The 24856-nt window shown below is 35.8% G+C and overlaps 2 protein-coding genes across 2 annotated transcripts; one reads left to right on the top strand and one right to left on the bottom strand.

The window, feature by feature from the left end:
- Positions 1-645: 645 nt before the first annotated feature.
- Positions 646-15319, bottom strand: LOC112564921 (protein HID1-like). Its single transcript, XM_025240064.1, has 21 exons — positions 15166-15319; positions 14221-14434; positions 13874-13983; positions 13367-13411; positions 12839-12892; positions 12055-12223; positions 11850-11907; positions 11173-11395; positions 10675-10731; positions 10405-10545; positions 10011-10101; positions 9560-9711; positions 8933-9011; positions 8650-8711; positions 8157-8259; positions 7739-7963; positions 6319-6515; positions 5780-5914; positions 5297-5388; positions 4855-5013; positions 646-4479 (listed from the first exon to the last, which is right to left on the bottom strand). Exons 1-21 carry the CDS (start codon positions 15229-15231, stop codon positions 4416-4418), a joined length of 2496 nt encoding a protein of 831 aa, XP_025095849.1. The 5' UTR covers positions 15232-15319; the 3' UTR covers positions 646-4415.
- Positions 15320-15334: 15 nt separating this feature from the next.
- LOC112564950 (dual adapter for phosphotyrosine and 3-phosphotyrosine and 3-phosphoinositide-like) lies at positions 15335-24813 on the top strand. Its single transcript, XM_025240124.1, has 2 exons — positions 15335-15779; positions 19667-24813. The coding sequence occupies exons 1-2, from the start codon at positions 15471-15473 to the stop codon at positions 20078-20080; spliced, it is 723 nt and encodes a 240-aa protein (XP_025095909.1). The 5' UTR covers positions 15335-15470; the 3' UTR covers positions 20081-24813.
- The last annotated feature ends 43 nt before the right edge of the window (positions 24814-24856 follow it).

Here is a 24856-nt window from a genome sequence, read left to right as displayed (position 1 = left end):
GGTTTTTGCACCTATCACCAATATAGTGAGGATTGGCTGTCCTGGGCTCAGTTCTCATCTTGGGCAAGCTGTTCTTTCTCTGAATGTGGCCTTTGTTTACAAGATGACACTTTGCTGCTGGTCCTGGAGAAACTCCCTTGCCCACACAGTTCAGGAAACAAATGTGTGACCTTTGGGCCCAGCTGAAGTGTATAACAGAATGCAAAAAAAGTTTGAATTTTGCAAGGTGGGAGGGGAGTAGAGATTGCAGTTGCATTCAGTAATTTTCTTCTGTGTAATTACTGGCATGCATTAAGCTGAATTCAGAATTCTTAGTTGTTGGGGATTACAATTCGTTGATGTGTGGGGGATAGTAAAATTATTTTCGTTTGGAAGTAAGCAAGCGAATGTTTTTGCCCCAAGTATATGTTGCACAAATAATTAAAATAGACAAGGTATGTAGGAAACAGGTGTAGTTCGACTTTTGTTGGAAGAAAACACCCACATGCCTAAATGCAGGAGTGAATCTGGTGTATACAAGAGTATCTTTGACAATGTCAGATGAAAAAGCAGAAGTGGGGAAAAAAGAATAAAGGGTGGAGTAAGGTCACAGTTTTTGTCAAAGGATGGAGTAACTCGTGCTGCAACCAATTTTTGAAACTTTTATAACTCATCTTAGATCTATTTATTTTCTCTTCTTTCATTCAGATTTCATACAAGAAAACAAAAAATAAATTGCCTTCGGAATAACACTTTATATTTTAAGAGGTACTCATCCAAATTATAGTCGTTTTTATTGTAGGTTTGTTGGTGTTTTGCGCTAACCATGCACATGTTTATCAGATTAACTAGTCTCATAATTGCATAACATCTATGTCACGTTACAGTAAAACAGCCTGCAAAACTAAAGTTAGCCTATGACAAATTTTCACCAGCTTTATTTCTTCCAGTCACACATCCTGGACAAATGACAACATCGCCTGCTTGCCTCAGACATATGCACCTACCTCTGATCATTCTCTCCCTCTACTTCATGTTAGTTTATTCCTTGTTGCTCCTCTCATGAGCATAGGGCCGCCCCTACTTCATGTACAAAATTAACACATATAACTAGCTAATCAATAGTTGCATCCCAATATTTCTTAAGAAATAATTACTTAAGATTCTCTGTGTCTATAATTATGAGGGATCATTAAAAATTATACTTAAGTGAAAAGACATACCAGTGCTAGAGCTCCAACATTCAACCATCAGTATCTTCATGAGAATGGGACTTTATTAGTTGACTGTTTGTGCCTGAGATGTCCACCTTGCCTCTAGTCCAGAGTTATCTTTAAGACACCAAGCTCTGTACTCCATGGCTAAAGATCCTTGAGGTTTTATGTTAAAACTAGAAACTCTGCTTTCTAATGTTAAAAGCAAATGAAAACTCTCTCATCAGTTTTATCCAATGAGGATCAAAATGATTTGCAACCAACACAATAAAATTGACTACTGGTTTGTAAATTAAAACATGTCTAATATCTCTGTTGAATATTCCTCAACAAACCAAATCGAAAACAAAAACTAGTCAGAACAACAGCTGTTCTGTTGCAGAACATGAAGCCCGTAAGACTGTTTTTATAAAACTCTAGAACCTCCTTTACAGCTGAACATAAAAACGAAAAGAGACAATCTAACAAACCACACCGCCAAATACAAGCAGACTAAATACAATGTATTGCACAAAATAATCTGACACAAATCATCTCCAAAATGGGAGAACTAGGTGATAATTAAGCATGGACACAATAGTGGATTTAAAAATAAAATCAAACTCAAGGTTTAGAACAGTCACACATAACCCTCAGCTTGTCAATGTTACCACCAATTAAATGAAAAAGTTAAAGAGTCTCGTAATCTAGCAGTTGTAGGGGCAGTGAACATTAAATGGTTTACCATGTCTAGGACATGGCGTGTGGAAGGTGGCGGCCAATCATGTTTTCTCCTATCCCACTTACCTCCCCTGATACCATCTACTGGTTACTTCTGCCAAGCAGTTGCTAGGTGGGCAGGGGACGTCTTCCAAGCTAAGGTGACCAGACCTCCCGCTTTAGGCGGGACAGTTAAAGCGGGATAGTCCTGCTTTTGACCTCGTGTCCCGCCTGCTCATCGGGCGGGACGTCCAATGTCCCGCTTTCTGGCTTTCTGGCAAGTCCATCAAATGTCCCGGTTGTCTATAAAAATCACTTTTTTCGGCATTCTTTGACGGTGACGACACCATCATCGGCACGTGTCCCGCTTTCACCTTATCCAAGCACAAGCTTGTGAGCCTTGAACCAGCGACCATCTATCCCATAGTCAAGTACATGAACCCTGAAGCAACCCATCTTTCCCACCAGATAGTGCTTCCAAAAAAGAAAAATCTCTACATCATACAAAAACCACTGCAGACAATCTTGACAACCATATCTGCTGCACCCACAGATTACCAACAAACCATCTATTAACGGTCTTGATCACATTTTTTTCTTTTGACTCCCTCAAAAATGTTTGGGGTAGAGAAAGAAAGAAAAGATCATTAATACCACAATCAGATAAGTGTAGTTCTTCTGTAAACAAATACATCAAGTCACTTGCCAAACAACTTTTAAATACTTCCAGAAAAGTTGCCATCTTTGTAAGAACCAACAATGATCATCTGAGATGTGATGTGTAAAAATGTTTTGTTCAGTTTTGATAATTTTTTTCCCCCTCTAAAAAGGTGAAATGCTGCTGGTGGTGGTGACTTAAAAAAAAAAAATACTTCACAAAGACTGGTTGAAAATTATGTAAATACACTCAGTGTTTATACCACGAAAAGATGAATGACCTTCAACCTGATGTCAGCCATGACGATGCTGTTTTACACTATAGCACAGCATACAAGGAATGTTTATAAAATGTCGTTTAGTGTGTCTATATATACATATTTATATATACATATGTTTGTGTGTATTATGTGCATAATAAATATACAAGAGAAAGATTTTTCATGTTAATTACCTATAGTGAAAATGACACATAATGGGGCCCACAACACAATACTGGAAAGAATAAGGAAACACAAAAAAGGAATGCATTATGACTTCAAATGTACCATATTAATTTGTAACAACAACCAGATAAATGGCATATTTATTTTACACTTAATATATTAAAATCAGTGTTTGATATATATATATACACCATCATACGTTTTAGTTTGTGGATTAGGAAGTAGTTTGTACCCTTATTATTCATATCAATATAATATTATCACCATATCCTTCTAATATTAATGACCAAATATTAATTCTACAGTAATATATGCATGCATCCATGTATATATAGATTCTACGCAAAGGCAAGGCTGCAGACCAGATCTATTCTGGTGACATTTCTTTTTTTTCCTCAACATGAGTAGCTACACAAACTGAATACCTAATGAACTTTTTGCTTTGAGACCAGCTTCCATTATTATGTCTGTTTTTATTTTTATGTAAAGCACTATCAGTGGCATTTGGTGGGGTAAAGTACTACATAAATAACTTACTATTATATTATATATTTATATTTGTGTGTGAGAGAAAAAAATACATGAATGAGAAAAGGAAGCTTAGGGATGAAAACCGGAATTGTATTAGTAAGTGATGCATGTTGTATCGGTAAATGATGCATGCTGCATCTGTGAGTGATGCATATTGTATCAGTGATGCACGATGTATCAGTTAATGATGAATGTTGTGTCAGTAATGCATGTTGTATCAGTAACTGATGCATGTTGCAGAACAATTTATAATGTCTGCCCTAAAATAGTTTCCTTTTTTGCTACACAACAATGTGACAGTCATATAACTGTCATATAAGCATATAAAGAGATTCTTTTTTCATATCTTTCAGTCTACACTTATTTCAGATCTTATTTCTTAAAGGCCTAAAACTTTACTGCAAGACAGCAATTAATCACAAGCTCAACATAAAATCCTACTCATTAACCCAAGGACTTAAAATATACTATATTTTCATTTAACATTATGACCCATTAAAAATAAAACCATGACCTTGTGTTTTATAATAACAATTATATAGGATTACTAATAGAATATTTTCATGTTTGGAGCAGTATTCTAACTTTTCCTCAACTCCCCACAAACAAACAAAAATTCCATTGTAAATGAGTAACAGAAGCACATGTCAAAAAAGGATTTTTGTAAAATGTTACAACACATTTTCTGTTTCAAAGATTATCTACTATCTGCAAACTTTGTTTTTTTACTTAACAAATTTTTTTTTGGTAGCTGTTGCTCTGTAGTCTTCATATCACTGTGATACAGACAGAAGCTTGTCTTACTTGCTTATCCATAAAACTCATTATTAATAGCCAGGTAACCCAACAACCGCACTAAAAGTGTCAAGAGAATATTCTGCGATGTCAGTTACACACGCTGAATCTCAAACAGTTTCACATTTGTGTCATACCAGATGGGAGGATCCACATTTCTGTTAAAAAAGAAACACACACAAATAAAGACAATGAGATATAAAAACTATGAAATATATTAAAATCCAAGCACAAAACAATGATGGATGACCATTGCATAGTTTCCTTTTCATGTACAGCTGTTTATACACAAACATGCACACACAACCCGTTTCCTTAAAATAATCAAATATCCACAAACAGGATCTAATTTTGAAATGTAACAACACATTCAGTTCTATTTTAATACCAAATTTTCCTATGAAACGTTTACCTTTAAACTTAGAAGGAAGAAAAAGTGTAAAAGAAACACATGATTAATACTATTTAAGGGGACCAGTGAACAGCATTTTGTTAGACAAGATATTTTTCAGACTTAAAGATAAAAGCCTTACCTGAGGTAAATCACTCCCCATAAATAAGTGCGGAACCACATTGTGGTACCACTGTTGGCCTGATACTTGCGGATGAGGATTGGGTGTGGAACTGGCAGTAGGCCCACAAGAGTTCCATGCTGAAGAAACTTGAGAATCTCTGTCTCATCAGTTAGGCCTCTAACAAAAGAAACCATGTGTTTTTGCATACAGATATAATTTTCTGAGAACATGATAGATAAAGCTACATGCTGATGATAAAGCCACGAAATTATAATGACAAAATGAATGTTTGTACTGAAGTCTTCTTAAAAGAGCATTCTTTCTGGTGCTTGAAATCAAATTTGTAAATTATTCTTATGTGGTAGCAAATGTATCCATTAGCAAAGACAAATCTAATACCAGGAATCCTTCACTTGTTGCTGGCTTTGCATTAAACACTTGCTTCTGGCTAAACACTTACTTGTCAATACAGATTTTCTCCACCTGGGGCACCAGCACTTGCAGCATGCGCATAATGGTCTGCAGTGGCAGCTTCTGCTTCCACGACTGCACCTGTCATCCACAATGCATCCATGAAATTAAGTTTGCTGTAAAATTATTGTGCCTCCCATGAGGCCTGCACTTTTTAATGGTGATGGTAATGATGGTTATGATGGTGGTAGTAATTTTGATGCTTATTTCTATGATGATTTCGATAATAATTTTGATTCTGGCGTCTTCTTAAAATTTATGGGCCTCATTGAAAATGTCATATTTTTATGACTGCAGAATGCATTTGAAAATAAATGCTTGTCTCTTGCACTTTTAGCAAATTTTTGTGTGGTCACAATTATGTAATGCTGCAGATAAAAGATAGGCAACTCAAATTTTCTACATTAATATTTTCAATCACCCGAGTCTTTCAGCATGCAGCCCCTAGTATGCGAAATATGGCTTTGCATACCCATTCAGGGGTTGCCACCCACGAACTGGTCTGACTGGTTATGGAACCACCACGGCTCAGTAATCGCTTGCTAGAACTGTTTTCGGATAGTGCAGAGTCACTGGTTGAGGTGGGTGAAACTGGAGACTCTGATGGCTGTGATCCCCCCACAAAAAAAGAAGAGGAAAAAATCAAACAGTCAAACAATTTACATGGTATTTAATTAGCAGATGATTAAATAATTATAGATATAAGAGTGCAAAAGAGCAAGAGGGAAAAAAACAGTGATTTATTTAAGTAAACGGGAAAATGATTAATCATTTACTAGCTCAAGCTATCAACTTCTACAAGCTATCGACATGTAGCATTTGGTCACTTCCTCTATCATAATGGCAATGAGCAGCGTGCAGATGTAGTGTGTTAAGCAAGCAACATGTCTTTACCCAAGTTAGAATATCAGCTATTATGCCAATTAACTGCCTAACACCTCTGAACATTTGTAAATCAACAGAGTGCAACATCTGTGGAAATTCACAGACTCCAACATGCTGATTACTGACCATGCTGTTAGATTTTTCAAGAGGAGGCCTTTTATAAGATGAAGAGTCGCCTCCTGCTGCAGTATCTGGTGCCATAGGGTCCTGTATCTCATTAGCTGGCTGGATACTGTGGGTGCCTGTGGCCTCAGCTATCTCCTTCAGAGTGGGTGGTTTGTGACCTTCATCTGGAGCAGATTTTTCTGTCATCTTGTCCAAGCCTAGAAGGGAAAAAATTAAATTTTTACTGTAAATTTTCTTCGAGACTTACCAGATGACATGACCATAGGAAATAACAAGCTAATTTGCTCTCTAACCGTTAAAAATTGACTCTCACAGTGAACAAGTATGTGATTAGTGTGTGAGGCACTCCACAGGTCTGCTCAAAAGAAGAAATTATCTTGGAGTATATTTTATGGACAATGCTAAGAAGCAGAACACATTAACAAAATGTTAACAAGGGAGCAAGTCACAAACTTATGATAACAATGATATTGAGATATCAGTGATATTTAAGATATTTTTTCTGATTTGGTACGATAAAAAATAATGTTCTCTCCTGCATTATTACCCTCCCAAGATCTTTGAAATTTATCTAGAATGTAATTATCTTATAAATGCAGAAAAGCTGAATACGTGGTTGCTTTTTCCTTACAACTTTGTCCCACAAAATGCTGTATTCCCAGAAGTCTCTAATATTTATAATTTCTGTGTGATTAGTGACTGCCAAGAAAAACATCAGGCAGAAGATCAAGCTGAGAATCTTCAAGTCAAACGTGATCAGCACCCTCCTTTACAGATCAGAATCATGGAAGATGACCAAAACCATCAGTAACAGACTTTACGTCTTCCGAAACAGATGCCTCAGGCGCATACTTAACATCTTTTGGACAAATACCATCACCAACAAAGAACTCTACCAAAGAACTGAAGTTGAGTCCATCACCAGGCAGGTTCAACAAAGGCATTGGCGATGGATTGGACATGTGGTCTGGCAGCAGACAGCAGACCTCTCCAAAGTCGCCCTACAATGGACTTGTTTCAAAAATACAAAAAACAAGACCACCCAAAGGAAACTTGGAGAAGAACAGTGGAAAGACAAAAGGAAAGGGCTGGACATAGGGTCACCTTGAGCGGATTTCAGCCGATCGACATCGGTGGCGGACTCTGGTTGAGGCCTTATGTGCAACCTGATGCACGAAGAGGGATAGATAGATAGTGACTGCCAAGAAAGAGATGGCCCTCATTAAGACATTTTTTTGTGCAAAGTCTTAAGGCAAATAAATTTTTATAGTTCACTATATGATTTGTTATGGTTTCCTATGATTGTTTTTATGCAAAATCATATTACTCCACCACCAATGTACTTGACATATAGGAATGAAGTCTTATTACTCCAATACCAAATTACTTGACATGTAGGAATAAAGTCTAAACTACTGACGAGGTGTGGCAGCCAAAGATGCTTTTAAAGTTCCAGGTTCTGCCTCAGCAGCTGGTGTGGCTCCTTCCATGGTTTGTGGCTCACGGGTGTCCATTGGGGGAGGGGCAAACTTCTTGCCTCTCTTTGTGAGAGCACGAGCAATGGAGGAATGGTCGATTGGCAAGTTGGCCAGCTGATGGAACACATTTCGTTTTCGGATGATTGTGTACACAAGATTAGAGTTACCTGAAGAACAGAAAAATCATCTTTTACTTCTGATTCTAGGTCTTTACCTTACTGTCTGTAAATTTCCACTTGACAGAAAGACAAACATGTTCACAGAAAAGTGAGAGCTAGCATCTCATGTATTATCCTAGCTTGTCCTACTGCCAACTAAGACTTATCATGGTGTGACTTTTTAGAAGAATCTGCATCGTACCATCAAACTGGTACTGAATGATGTTGTTGAAAACTTCCAGCAGGAAGAAAACAAGATGGTGGTTAGTAGGGCTAGCAAACAGGAACCAGGGAGTACTGAAAGCCTGCAAAAGAAGATACATTTACACCCTTATGTTTTTATTTTTTAAAAACCCTATAAGCAAAATAACACAAATGAGCTATAAAGCAAAATACTTTTTTGAAGTCTTGATTAACCCACACATTTTGACTCCCACATATTTTGACTAGTTGGCATCTAAACATATCTACTACTAAGTATTAGAAAAAACAGCATAATATCAGTGTTACTCTACATTGTTAGTGATAGAAACAGTACTTCATCTGTCGATAACCATTGCACATAACAACAGGTGGTGGTGGTGGTGGCATACTTGCTGTCTTCTGCAGGGCATCTTTCACTTAAATTGTGAAGTGATCACATTATATGTGGCAGCTGCTTCATAGAATAAGGGCAACAAATCATGTTTCTTTACCTCCAAAAGATGCAGCAGTTTTGTGCTGGCCACCATGGAAAGTGTCTTCAGGTATGGAGAGACTGAAACCAAAATATCTAACTTCACGGACAAGAATGGATATCTTCTCTAAAAGAAGCCTGTATGTAATGTTTATTTTAAAAAAGCCACACATTCATCACTTAATGCATCTTCTAGTCTAAAAATAAACAGCAATCAAAATGCAGATGACAGAATTACAAAAATGTAATACCCTTTACTCCCTCCATTTTCAGAGAAAAACACAAATATGTTAGCTACATACCATTGACAATGATGGTAAGTAAGCAGTCAAAGAGAGGCTGGAGTCTCTGATGACCAGTGGTGATGATTTTATGGAAAACCTGGGCAGATAAAAAACGGGTAGTATTGTTCAAGTTCCCTAACGATCAATAGCATATTGTCACTGTCATTTAATCTCAAGACCAGGCAGACTGTAAACATACCAATGCCAGTATAAACATGTGAAAGGTAAAGCCAGTCTCATGACCTTGTAGTAATTGGGGAGTGAGGTGTGACAGTGCAGAGACCATCTCCTCTCCTTTGCTGCCTTTCCCGCTCCTCTAAAGAGTCTGGAACCCATCCCATGGGTGAGACGTAATAGGGGATGTATGCTGCATCAAACAGGTATCAAAGCAGCTAACATGCATATCCCCTAATTTCAACTCCATTGCTCAAACCTGTAGGCTATCAACATCCCTGCTGTAGCCATGTGGCATCATATTAAAAAAAAAATATCTGTAAAGCCTGAAAATGCAAATAGTACAAAAGACATCATGTTTTAATAGAATATCTCCAGCAAAAGTTCACACTGTGTGGGTCCTAATACAAAGAGAGCAAGAAACTGCGAGATGCCCTACACAAGATAAGATTTTATTTAAATAATACTTACTATGATAAGAAAGTCAGCATGGGTCCCTGTAAAAACAGGAATATCCATAGGTACTCGTACTGTGTAGGGTTTGTTAAGTCGCACACCAAAGTTTCGCTCTCCACTCAACAGCAGCAGGATAAACACACCAATGTGCATCAGTCCAACACGGGCTGCACATATTAGGAATGCTTTAGCTTATATGATGCACACAAAAAAAGTTTTCATTCCAAATGAAAAGCACAATCTGGTTTAATAGAAAGAAAATTCACATAGATTAAAACACTATATAACATGTTAAAATGCTGCAGATTCAAACTTTCAAAGAAAATTTTGCTTGAAATGATCACTACCCAACGCTAACTTTTATGTTTCACATAAAAAAAAAACAACTTAAAAAAAAAACACCAAAAAAACACCAAACAAAAAACAAAAAAACAAAAACAAAAACAAAACAAGGCAGAAAACATACACTGGTCTGCTCGAGCATCATTCAAGTAGTATAGGATGGGCACCAATATGTCTAGCACATCACTGCTTTTAAGCACAAAGAACATGAATTTCTGAAACAGAAATAAGTGAGACTCAAGACTTTTTTCATCAACTGGAAACAAAAGTGAGATTTTAGTATTTAACTTAAATTAACAGAAACGTTCTGCAAACCAGCACAGTAATCTCTGAGCTCATTTGAGTATACAAAGTATACTAGACACTTAAGTCTGCAGGTGCAGATGCACACCAAACCCTTCATGACAACTTTCACTGCAAGCAGTCCAAAGAAGGAAGTTTCATTCAAATCCTCTATACTCAGAAAATGACCAGTCTTTTGAAAAATGGTGCAAGTGCTACATAATTATGACATTAACCTTGTTAATATCACACATTTTCCAGAAAAGAACAAGGAGCTCTTGGTGAAACTGTATACGCTTGCAAGAACCAGGCAAGTAGGTCTGCATCAGTGGGTTGTTCAGCAGTCTGGTAATACCTTTCAAAATGAAGGCAAAATCCTGCAGAAGGTAAGAAAATTATTTTTTAGTCACAATCTGATGACTGTGATGAACCCAGACATCAAATGTACTTAAAAATAGACATGGAATGAAAGCTAAATAAATAACAATAAACAGCATGCTACTCACCTCTTCTCTATGTATTCTGGATAGATAGTTCAGGAACAGGTTGTCAGAGCCACCCGCCTGGTATGAAATGCCATCAGAATTATTGAAGCTACAGAAATCTATTTCATTATATCAATAAATATTCTTACGTTTTTGATAAGAAAAAAATTCTTTAATACACAGCAGGAAGATTCTGTAGCCTTGTGTTTTAGGCACAGATATTTGAAAGGTCACCTAAAGGGTCTGAGTCTCATTTGAGTCATGACTGAAAAAACTCCCTGTTCCTATCCAACAATGCAATTACATGATTAATCAAAGAAGATATTTTGTGGGATTTTTTCTTTAATTTAACTTCATAAAAGTGCTTAATGTACTTTTTTGATCTATTACTGGGGGTCCGTAATTTAGAATGCACTAAAAGTTGTGGAATGAGTCAGTCAACACATAAATGAACACACCGAGCACAAGTCTGAACAAGCCAGACATAAAATTGAACATGCCAGACACAAAACAACTGACATCACTGCTCTGATCCATGGCAGTGCCAGTGCTGGTGCCATCCACAGTAACAGTTGAGCTGCTGTTGTCATTCTCCATTGTTACACAGAGGACCTGTAGTGCAACCTCTACAAGAGGTTCACGAGAGTCTGAGAACATGAGGTGATTATAGGGTACACCATAGCCCACTGGGTCATAGGAGCACAGGCAGTTGAGGAGTGAAGTGAACAAGGGCAAAGCATGCCTGCCCCAAAAAAGAAAAATATTTGGCATTCTTTGACATTGTACATGCTAAAAGAACATAACTGTTTAGACTTGGCCTCAAAAACAAAATAGTTAATAGAACTGTAAATAGTTAAGCTTAAGTTAATATTACTGCATCTCAAAATGGCCTTATCATTAAAAGGATGCCGTACACATCAAGACAATGTGTCTTCATCAAGTTTATTAACCATGTTGATTTCACACTGAGAAAATAATCCTTAGATTTAAAAAAAAAACACTTTTCAGGCAAATATAATAGCACTTGAATAAAATACAAAATTCTATGGTCACCGTGAAGGCTAGAATATAAATTTGAAAAGACTTTTATGGACTCCTCCATCTGAATGTTTGTACTGTAACTGAAAAATAGTCATGGGACAATTTTCTGACAAACTCAACTGTTCAACATTCTGTTTTACAAATACAATACAAACCTGTTTTCTGTTGATGTAAAGTACTGTATCCACTGATTTGGAGATACATGAGCATCAGCTGAAACCCATCAAAAGATATCTGAATGGACAGTTAGTAAACATACATCACATTAATTCCATTCATACTAGAAGAAAGTAACAAGCAAAAGCACAAACATCAAGCAAAACTTCTCAATACAAGCAATAACTCAGGTTCCCAACTCACCAACTGGAGGCAAGTACATGGTTTCAGAAAAACAGGTCAAGCACAACTTTAGGAGTTCAGTCCGGTTTTGGTCATGGATGCTGCTGTGAGAAGGAGAGTGGGCAAATCCCACCCCTGCCTCCCAGATATATTCACAACTATCAATAGTACCCATATCTTCAGGGTTGTCCTGTGAGTGGAATAAAGCATACATCAACCTAAAATATACCACTGAACAATGCAAGTAACCTTCATTTACATATGCTCTATTATTCTCTTTCTTGCACTTGCATAGACAGTACAGCCAGGTGGATTTAAAACATACTGGCATGAATGCCATCACATTTATCTTTTCACCCTAACTATAAAGATCTGTTTGTACTAAGAAAGGTGATAAATTTCACCTGGTATGCAATAAAGTGACTACATAAAGTTTAAAAGATGCATCAGTATGTTCTCACGAAATGTAACATACTATAATTAAAAAGATAATCAAAGGAAATATTCCATTTATTATTGATACTTCTTTAGTTCTGGCAACTCTAGAAGAAGCCTTTGACTGTGGTTTGTAAACAGTAGGGAGGAAAATTAGGGTTGCAAAACCATTCAAGTGATTTTATACAGCTATTGCCATGTACTACTGAATGAATGGGTGCAACCATTTGAGGAATGGCTTTGGTCATCCTAAAAGTTACTTTGTGACTAAAAGTGTTCATACATGGAAGGTGTCTGCTGTTGAGAGGGTCCACAGATTGCAAGTTTTACTGTATATAAAATACTGTGATGTATTAAAATGTTTACTTACAGGACCTGATTTTCTGGCAGATGTGACAGTAAAATCAGGGCAAAACAACAAATCCTGAAAAATACAGCATAAATAGTTTCTTCATTTTCATTTGTCTAAATAACAAAATGACAGAAATACTAAGGCATTTTGAGATCATGCATAGTCCATCACATAAATCCATTTACAAGTATTTTAATTTATCCCAGTCTTGTTAATGTTTATGACAAATAATTCTCACCTTTTCTATTAGTATCATTCTTTAATCAATTCACCTTATTTTGTCAGATATATCATGTCTGCACAACCTGCACTAGGATGCACTTTATGCACACATGCAATAACCTCTCCAACTACAGTAATCTAATCCTACTGTATTTTATTTCTTTTGAACTGCAAATGTTTGCAGGCATGTATTCACAACATACATATACACATCACACATTCTCATATGCATAGCAACTAACAACCACGGCACACATGAGGACTAAAAATTTATTGAACAATCTTGCAAAGTACTTCAGTAATTTTGTATCTTATTTTACTTACTGAAACAGCATTCAATAGTGATTGAGCTAAAGGTGGACTTTCATTCTGTGAAAAGAAAAATAAGCAATGCTTGTTTTATAAATTATATTACTGTCATCATTTTATTAACAATAAAATTCTTATTTTACTATTTTAGTAGTGAAATGTTTGAATGCCTGTGCATGTGCATGTTTACATGCATGTGTATCCACTGTTGTGAGAAAGACTGAGAAAAAACATATTCCCTCTTAACTTTCAGCTACACAAAATGTTATTTTCTGCTGCTTAATAGAGGCTCTAATGAGTCCAGCATACCCAACTGTAGTAATTAAATACACAATAATTCTGCTTCGTGGTCTTAGAGCAGTTTTACAGTTGGCAGCCATTGTAAGGGGGAAAATAACACACATTTTTTTGTAAATCAATGAATTATTTGTGCAGCTGATTTTAATTTATATATGATAACACACATTTTAATAGATAGAAGTGCATGATTTTAGTGATTGAAGGCATGGAGGCATGCCTCACCTCCCCTTCCTCTGACTGCCCAGGTAGTGTAGACCAAAAGAAACCTCTCCAATCTGGGTCTTCGAAAATGTATGGCAGAATCCTAGTCAGCAGCCGTACACAATTTAAAACTGAAATAGGAATAGAAAAGATTCTCCAGACTGTGAACAGACCTCAAAACACTCAAGTTATATCTTTTATATATTATGCCTTCATGTGCAACTATATTACAAGATCTACCAAACTGACAATTTATTCATAAATAAGAATGAAATGTTTCATGCTTGATATTACACAATATGCTACGTCTTCAAATATGCTACAAAGCTCAATATATTAAACAATAATTTTTTTTAAAAGTTACAAACCTGTTTGCTGCTCTCTTTGTGATGGACATCCACTTTCTGCAGCCAAAACTAGCCTTTCTACAGCTTTGTAGCACAAAGTGGCTAAATTTGATGGAGATTCTTCTCGTAACGCACGTATTTCTGCAGCAGGGATGAGTGTGAAAACATCCTGGACACACGTGACACTCTCTGACCAAAACTGTTCCCAAAAGGCCTCATCATTTGGCTCAATGGGCTGCATTGATACAAGACATATTATATATATATTATGGGCAACAGCATGGAAACCAATATTTCTAATTTTTTCAGAGTAAATATCATAGTTAAAAATTCACAGTAAGTTCTTCAGCTCAATCTCCACACAAATGTCACTTTTAAGTAACAGATTGAGAGAGAAAATAAGTTCAAGTCCTACCACCCAATTTATTAAACGATGGATTTCGCTCCCTACGCTTCCAATCTCCAACTTGGGAACAAAAAAAAGAACTTACTAGAGATGAAAAAAAAATCACTAAAGCACATATGTCTTCAAAGTATTTATATGATCTGACTAACTGCTGGAAAGCTTTTCATTCATGTGGTTGCTTCACAATTTTCACTGGCAGCAAGTTATTTCTGGCAAACACACACAGACCTGTTCTTACTGATGCATAGCAGAAGCTTAAACCCCCCTTAATTTACAGCATTCTTGATTTTCTTTAGCAAACGCATTTGTGTACATTAGCTTTGTCGCGATCGTGACAAAAATCATGACACATTATTATTATAATAAAACAAAAACCTAAATGTATACGCATTATTCAGGCTAAAATTCATTATATTATAAGGGTTATGAATTTGTTTTAATTGAATCATAATCTGAAGTTTATTGCTTTAGTGTGGTACGTTGTCACATCATGAACTACAGACGTAACACGCCTATATGGACACTAAGTTGATTCGAAAACACACAAAGTTGTCTCCCACCTGTGTTTTGGTAGTAAGCTGTATCACAGCTTTCCTAAAATTCAGTTTAGTATCCGTATTTCCCATTGTTGTCAAAATTCTTTTCTTTGTAAGCAGCCGAGCTTTTGCTAACCGGAAGTGCGTCAAAGCATAATTTAAGGGACATAACTCTTAACAAGCTGTCCTAAAACATTTTTAACATTTTGGCACGAAGCTGTACACGTCCGTGATCCTCGCATAGCTACAGGAAATAGAAATACTCTAGTGAGTCAGCGACGAGAAAACGATTGTGTGAAATCGTTACGTGCCAAAGCTGGCACAGTGGAATGGCACAGAATGCTGACATTGAATGTTTAGACTGGTTTCATCCTAATTTGAATCGACATACAGCTGAAAGCATTCTGCTTCAAAATGGAAGGGATGGAACATACCTTTTGCGACCGAGTTCGAAAGGAGGTGGTGAATATGCGCTATCAGTTAAGTTCGAGCAATCTGTGAAGCATTTTAACATCGTTTGCAATGGAATATCAATTGTCTTCGGGCATGCATCGTTCAGGAGTATTAATGAATTTGTTGAACATTTTAAGAACAAGCCGCTTATTGGTACAGAATCCAGCCAGTTAGTTCTGCTCAAGGTAAGTTATTTGCATTTAATAAAAGCTTGACATAGTAATGGATCAAATTGAATGTGATATAAGTTTATCTTAATTGTATCGGTTGAAGTAATACAGAATATTAAACTGAGATCGAGAGCACCTATCGGAAAGTTTGTCACTTGTTCATTGTTAGCTTGAAATTTTGTACGCTCCAGCACCAGCTGCACGAATAATCTGAAAAGATTCAGAAGAACTTCAGAATTAAACACAAATGTAAAGGAAGAGAATAAGAAGATTTACATTAAATCTGATTACACTAAGAAACAGAGGGATGAGCTTAAAGAGCTCAACGATTTTAAGAGATCTTTTGATTCTGTCCTGCAGAAGAGGCTATTAATAAAGTTAGCTCCATGAGAAGATTGTGGAGATTTGCTTCATTGGATTGGAAGCTTTTAGTTTCAGAACACAGCATTTTAGAGTAGGATCACACAATCAGGTAAAGCCAAAGTTTAGGGGAAATTCCTCAGGGAAATATTTTAGGTTTAGTATTGTTTTGCTGTGCTTATTGACAATTTATTAGACAGACTATATAATACATCCAAGAAGTTTGCAGACGATACAGAAACAAATAATCAAACATCACATAGCACTATGATTGCAAAATATCATTTGATCCTCATATCCAATAAATGGTAAGGCAAACAAATGCATTTTCTTATTCTTATTTGATTAAGGAGAATCTTTAATAATTGTATAATGCATTTGTGCTGTGCATCTGTATTTAGAGAATGCTGATGTGGTTGGTGTCAATTCTTGAAATTATTGTTGTAAGTAGATTCTTTAATGTTTTATACAGAAATATCAAAGTATTTGCAACTGCACTATATTGCAAGAGGATCATAGGTGACCTTATTCAGATATTTAAGATATTTCATAATTTTGATATAATGAGTTCACAAGCCATTGGAAGAAAATCAATTAAAAATCTTCTAGTATAATACTTTCAAGACATTTAACTTATCCTTTGTGAGTTGCAAATCCAAACACTTTATACATCATTTTGGTCTGGTGCTTTATGAATTGTCAAAACACTGCTATAATCTTCAGAAAACGATATCATGAAAGTTAGATTTCTTGCAAGAGCACCAAATCATGGCTAGGACATATGTTTGATCTCATACAGCTGGCACCAGTTCCTGTTTTTTTGTTTTTGTTTTTTAAGGTATCATGTAATACCTGATGTTATACTCACATGGCAGATAATAATTTCCTGAAAGGAATTAATGAATATGTTTTGCATTTGTAATTCACTTGATCACAATAGTCAAAAATGGCAAATGCAGGGGTGTAGAATCTTTTCACAGATTAAGATGCTAAGGAGTTACAATTAGATATGGATGCAGGGAAGGAGCCACATATGAAGACATGTCATTTCACAGCTAGCTTGTTATCAACTTGGGTTTGAACAGTGAACCATACAGAGAAGAGGTGTGACATAATTAGACTTTCTTGACTTGAGAACAAGGCACGGGGCAGAGTTCTGAACTCTCTTTATTTGTCAGTTATGAGGTGTGGACAGCCAGCAGGTAGAGGGTTGGCATAATCTAGTCTGAAAAGAACTAGTGAGCAAACCAGTACCAGCACCATTATTGGACACTTTGAGGTGTTTCAGTGGAGGAAACTGTTACATCATTCCTTCCTGATAATCCTGTCTTATATCACAGATAACCTCTACACCTTTAGGTTATTAGCTATCCTCCATCTGTGGCCTGGTAAATTGGGAATAGTCATCCCACTATCTGTTGTCAGGTAGCCTGATTCCAGATGTGAAACAGAACGAAGAAAATAAATATGGTTCAGAACATACAAACAGACAGAAACAAAGCTATAATAAAAAGGAATATTCTTGTAAGGTTGGTGGAGATAGGACAAATAGTGTGGATTTTATTGCTAGTTTCAGCTGATTCCTGGCTGCTGCATGCCACACACCCAAGCTTAGTCACCACCCACCCACCCCCAAGGGGAGCATAGGGACATGTGGTTGTTTTATGGGGTGGGGTTCCTAACCCCATGACCAACCCTCCTCCTTCACTGGAGCTTGGGACTGGTTACCTAAGGGGGTTTCCATTGGGAGTTGCTACACACACAAAGTTGCCAGATAGTATGCCACCACTATCATTTTGATTGCAACACTTTAAAGGACTTGACATTAAGGGGCTTGACATTCTGTCACCAATCATTTATGCAAAATACTCAGTGGAATGTGAAAGCAGAAGAGAAATTCAACTAATAATAATAGATGTATTTTTAATTTTAATTTAACAATATCTGTTTCTCTCTCACACACACACAGCCTTTTTAGTAGTTGTGAACAAAAAAGAAAGCTCCTCTTTTCTTTGCCAGTTAACAACTTTGGCACCCTAAACCTTCAGCCTGATGCTAATTGCTGGCTAATACATGCAAGGAATCTCCCTGAATCATAGTGGTCTTTGTCTTCACCCTACCAGTTCTTAACTGGTCCTCACCAAGCTAATCACTGCAACAGCTATTCAATGTTTTAATTAAATTTCTTTTATAAGAAGCCATTAAAACATAATCTAGTAAATTATGGAATAACAAACAAATCCAATAAATTAAAGAAGTCGAATATTGACAACCTTATTTGTCATCAGTGTCAGCACAACTATAACTTCTTTTTCAGCTCCATATACAACTATTTTTGTGGTATTAATTTTGCAGTTTCATTAATCAGTTAAAGTGACCCAAACTTATACATTTATTATTATAATAGTATTTATATGCAATGCCTCCTAACAAAAGACCTCATGTTACCAAAAAAAAAAAATCATTTCTCTCAACCAGTCAGTGTGAGCCATACAGTTAAACATGAACAGCAATTTAAAAATATGAGCGGGAATACCTCCCCCCCAGCTGATTGAAAGAAAACATGATGTATATATATTGTCTAGCTGTTGAAAGTGATACTGGCTAGAAAATATCTTTTGCTGCAACATTGGCAGGCTGAACAAGGCTATAAAGAAAGGTTTAGCTATCTGCAAATTGCATTAATTGGTAGCAATACTCTGAGAGTATCACTGTAAAGAGGTAGGCAAGTTATAAGGATAAAGATTATTTTCTTCTTCCATGGCATGATGCATTTTATAGAATCAAATACTAAATACACTCATACAAACTTATTAATATTGCAGACTGACCAACTATTCATGGTAGTATTGTAGATTCACCAGAATGAATGACAAAGTTCGTCCATATATATCATTTTTTTACAGGGAAAAAAACTTATGATTGTAACACATCTAAAAGGATGCTATTTAGTTCTTCATAAAACATTGGTGTTGCTCACAGTATGTGGATGTGCTCATTAGCTTAAGGGAGAAAAAGAGACAATCACACCTCTTTATTATCAAGGGGGTGATGGTGGTAGTGCAATTTATACAGCACATAATCATGCTCCTATAGGAGCATGCAGTCATGGCTTGGTACAAAAACAAAAGTTAATGTGTACTTGAAGAAACAGATGACAAATAATGAGGGTAAAGTACAAAAAACTGTGAAGACACAGAGGTAACAGTAATGCAGGGCTTCTGCTTACGCAAAAAATTGCGTACAGTACGCATTAAAAGTTCGGAGGACCCCTTCAATTTTCGTCAATGGGATCCCCTCCAAAGTTGGGCGAAGAACAGGGACCCCTTAAAAATCTGAAGAAGGGGTCCCTGGGACCCCAAAGAATTTGGCCTTAGCAGAAGCCCTGGTAATGAGAAAAAAAATCAACAAAGAGATATCATGGACAATCAGATTACTACTAAAAGATCAAAATCTTTTGAAATTATGTATTATCCGAGAATACACATGCATTTTAATTGATAAAAGAAATGTCATTCTGGATCTTTTATCGTCCACTGCAGGTACCATACCCTCGCGACGTTCATGAGCCAGACACATACGAGTCAGTTACTGTCCATGCAGAGTTCAGCACTGCAGAAGACTCTGTCAACAACATCAGCTTTTCACTGAATACTAAAGAAGGTTTCCTTACTAAATTGGGCAATATCTTCAAGACCTGGAAGACACGCTGGTTTGTACTTCGCAGGAATGAGCTTATGTATTACAAAGAAAAGTTCAGCAAGGAACCAATTAGAGTTTTAGATTTAAACGAGTGTCTGGAGTGTTCTGAGGATAAAACTGGCTATCCAGAGAAGGGAAATGTGTTTAAGCTTGTGTTCAAATGGAGAACTTTTTATATGTACTCAACAACACCACAAGACATGAATGATTGGATCCACCGTATTAACTGGTGCTTGAGAGAGTATGCTCGTTAGGCAGGCGAAAAGTAGAAGCATTTTTCGTTTATTCCTTCAATTTCTTCACTGCAGAGTGCCATTGTAGTCACATAATAATGTTCTATGGGTTGCATTGAGATTCATGTGCCTTACTATAACTTGCTTTTGTATTGTTTTCTTTCAAAGGTTTTAGAATCATGTAAAGGTACACCATTTCTGTCAATTGTTGGAACAAAGAGAAATATTCAGCTGCTTGTAAAGCTTGTGCCTTAAGGACCTTGATATTTCACTGTATGATAAATGTATGTGCATGTATCTAAAAGGTGTCAAAATTATGGGTTTTAAGGCCAAAGATGGTGCATATTACTAAAAAGTCAACATCATGTATGCATAATTTTTTTAAATGCATATAGTATTCAAGTATTAAACCCTCTTGTCATCTGTGTTCATTATTTATTATCAACATTTAACTGCAAACTTTTATTGAAATAAATGGACAACAATTAGCACACTAAATCAGCACAAAATAGCTTTGGATCATTTGCTGTGTGGTTTTCTCTTAATTTGAAGTTCATAATGGTTGTGGGCAGTAAAGTGTTCTATACAAGCAAAGTATTATTATTAATTTTTAATTGCAATTGTGGTGAATGCCATAATTAAATACAAAACCAGATATGGCCCAACACTAAAACTGATATCTATGTGTGATTTCAGTGTATACCGGGGTTTTTACAGGAGGAAATTTGTATTGACCTGGTACATCAATCATTATGCCAGGAAGCAGCATTAACCTTTCTCAGTGAAGGATGTTCATGTTCTACTGAAGTTGATTATGATAAAATTTTAATAGCCTGTCTTCTGCCTGTTGTCATTTTCTTCCATCCTTCTCTTGCATGTACAAGAACAGAAATAATAATATGTGCCAGGATTTTGCAATATCATATATTTTATATAGAGTACTTTCTAGCCTATTTTAACAGCATTATATTTTTGTTTTCAAAAACTAATATTTCTCAATATTGTATTTTTCATTTAAATTACTTTGCTTTGATTTTAGGTTAGTTACACTACTAATATACCAAGTGTATAACTCATTTTGCTGTTATTTACCAAATGCCTGATGGTATGCTATGTTCCTTGCTGTACACGTCAGAAAACACCTTGTTTGGACATTTCACTCTAGCTATTTTTGTTGCCATTTACAATAAAAGCTAGTCATTTATGTTTTTCCCAAATGGCAGGGGTATTGAAACTGATTTTCCAAATGGTTCTCAGAATATAAATGAATGATTAGTTGTGCTTGATTATTCATTGCTATCAGAGATGTTTGATATTCTGCATATTTCACTATGTACATATACATACACAGGGTTAGTCAGAATTATGTTAAACTATTTATTCACAAAATATATCTTATGTGCAAGATGATTTACAGAACAGTCTCAGCCTGTTTTCCATTGGTTTTAACACACACAAAAACCAGTGAGGAACAGTACCATTTTAAGCCCAGACACGTTTTGTAGGGAACTGATGATACCTCAGTTTGTCTTAGTGTTGACATAATTTTGACTATTCCTTTATATCAAACAAGCACATTATTGAAAATGTTTCACACCTGTATTTCAGAAGCTGTATCAGAATGTTTTGTGAGTTCTAAGTATTATGCGAAAAAAGAAACATTTTTATGCACAATTTTACTTTATGATTCATGGATTGTGACATTTGTGAAGAGCATGTTTTAGAAATTGGTTGGAAATGCATTATTTTGGAGGATTTTTATCTTGTTAATGATTTTAAATGAAGAGACTTAATACTTAAAAGCATGTTAATAAATCATTTTCATATAATACGTGTATGTTTGTACCTATTGTAAATATTAGTATTCCTGATATTAACTTTTGTTTCACCACCATGAAAATCTGAAGACTGCCTCCAGCAAAGTACTGCTTGTATCATTGCTTGATATCACTTGTCATGTCTTGATTTATCTTTGTATAATTTAGGCAAAAGGTGTTGTTCATAAGGCTTTTCTCGCTGACATACCTGTCTTTCCTTCATCTTCCTGCTTCAATACAATAATTTTTTTCTTTTTTCTTCATGTTGTGGTATCACACAGTAAATTTTTATCAGATTTTAATTTATTAGAATTGTATCTGATAGAATTTTTTTTCTTCAGTCAGTACTCATTTTTAGACTGCACGAAGGCATTAGAGTAATTGTCTGAAAGTATTCCATTGTACTATATATACATTCTTATGATTTTAGTTGGTAACTGAGAGTGTAGCTGGGCATTTCATCATTTTCTTTTTTCAGGTGGTAGTGTTGGGAATTCAATACAATCCCTTTTTAATGTGTCATCATTGGAGCATTGTAATTAGCTCTTGAGGAGATTCCTTTTCACACCTATTAATCCTTTGCAGCATGCTACTGTAAATACCTATCATGTTATGCTAGTCAGACACACCTAAGTGTTGAAGCACCTATGCTACAGCAAGCTCTTGGGTCAAGGATAACACATCCATCAAAAGAAGGATGCACCAGTCAGGAACAGTGTCACAATTTTTTTTTTTTTTTCTTCTTCTTCAAGAGATAAAAATGGTGAATCACAACCGGGAATTTTTACTGTCAGCCATTTCCTGTTGAAATGCGATGAGCTTACTGAAGTGGCAGTTGCGATAACTTTCTCGGCATGTCGTTAACTCTGATATTAATACCCTTTGACTGAGACTAGAAAGAATGTTTCCAGTTTTATTGCTCATAAGACAGTTTTTTTTTTTAATAAATTTTTTTCTTAGCCTCTTGCAACTGGATTTATATTATGGCCATATCTGCCTAGCCCTAATCACTGTTATCAAGATTGTTTTGCTGGTCAAAACACAGTTAAGATATAAACATTCTGTTGATTTGATATATTTCAAGCATTAGTTCACAAAATGTAAACCACAGACCTATATCTATATACTTCCGTAATGTAAATACAATAAAGTTCTCTCTTCTGGGTCAAGCTACAGTTATTTCACCATTGTTTTAAGCTGGCCATGACAAACAGCTTCAACATTTGTTTCACAGATAGAACTTGATTCAATGTGTGTGATTTCCAAATGTTTGTCATCGTCGGGATGCATTAAGCCAGTGGTTCTCAAAGTGTGGTCCGCGGGCATAAGTCAGGTGGTCTGCGGCTGACAGTCGTCATATGTCAGCAAAGTGATGTTTAAAGTGATGCATTCCTCGCATTAACATTTTAATTACAAAGAACAAGGTATACGTAGCTTTATTTCATCTTATTACTATACTACTGTCACAAAAGGAAATTAAGTTTTAAATTAAAAGTAAACAAATGCGGCAATTTAAATTTGAAATTCATAGTACAGACTGATTTTTAGGCCTTGGTGGTCCGCCATATTTTTTACTAAGGACTTGGTGGTCCGCCATAGCTTTTACTTAAGTAAAGTGGTCCGCGGTCCGAAAAACTTTGAGAACCACTGCATTAAGCCACAGTTTGTCTTCACTGTGTTTATATCAAATTTCACATCACAAATGATAGAAATTCTTGAATATAGGAGCAAACGATATGTGAAATATGCATCTCTGATACCTCTTGAGCTTGGAGAGTTTAAGGCTGAATATTTGATGTATTTTTGTAAAACCTGATGAAAGACTGCTGTAATGGGTTGTCGTGTTCTTGCTTAACTGAACTATAGACACCATACTAACCAAATAGCTCCTTTCTTCTTGCTTGGATATGACTCCCCTGTGCAACGTCCAACTTTTTCTTTTTTTCTATTTTAACATTGAATTAGAATGGCATGCATATAGTTTGCTTGGTAATGAAATTTTTCATCAAAGGCCACAGCTGGAGTTTCACTTCTGTTAGGGTTTCCTTCATCCCATCATGGCATTCCATTCACCAACCATTCCTATTCTTTTTTTTACTTGATTTGGCAGTGTTCTTTTCAGTTTTCTGGTTTTTTTACACATTGTGAATATGTGAAGTTTGGCTTTTAAATAGCATGAGAATGTGTATATTTTCAAAATTTGCAAGTATTCAATGCTTGTTTTTGCATTTTGATGCTGGACAGTTATGACCACATTTCTCACTGGCATACAGAACTGAGTTTTTGTGGGTTATGACTGATGTTTATTGTTCAGTGAATATCAATAGGGTAACGCATCTATTTGATAGAACTGCTTAGATTATCTTTCAGTTTTTATTGACACTGTGCGAATATATTCTTTGAAGTATAGAACTACAATGGATTACTGACAATTTACCGAGACCAGCACTAAGTTCTTCTCAAATGGTAAACTGCCAAGTCTTTCCTTCAAAACCACCGAGATTATTGATGTGAACTGTATAAGATTGCTCAATTTCTAAAAAATTTATTACCACAACCATAAAGTTTTACATTTTGTTCTTCTGTCTCAGAGCTCTTGATGAAACTTATTTGCAAAGCGTCATTTTAGCACTGAATGCCAAAATTCATCTGCCAGCAATCTGGTTTATGTCCATATTTTAAGTTCCTTTTACTTTGCCAGTAATGGATTTACAAGCACCCAAAGCCAATCTTGAATTGTGACACATCTAACTTTAATGTTTGTAGAAAATCCTAACAGGAGTTGATGCAAAAAAAAATAAGGCACACTAAGATCACCTGGGAGGAAGAAGTCCCCAGGGCAAAGTTATGTCACAAAAATTGTACTTTTGCATTTTCAGAGGTAATATGCTTTTTCATTTTATTTAAGGGATTAAAGTTTTTTTCAGGTTGTCTTGATTATACTTGTTTTGATCCAGCATTTTATATATACATATTTAAA

Source organism: Pomacea canaliculata, linkage group LG1 (genome assembly GCF_003073045.1).
Source record: "Pomacea canaliculata isolate SZHN2017 linkage group LG1, ASM307304v1, whole genome shotgun sequence".
Lineage (NCBI taxonomy): Eukaryota > Metazoa > Mollusca > Gastropoda > Architaenioglossa > Ampullariidae > Pomacea > Pomacea canaliculata.
Note: the sequence above shows the minus strand (reverse complement) of the source record. Positions and strands in the feature narration are given on the sequence as shown.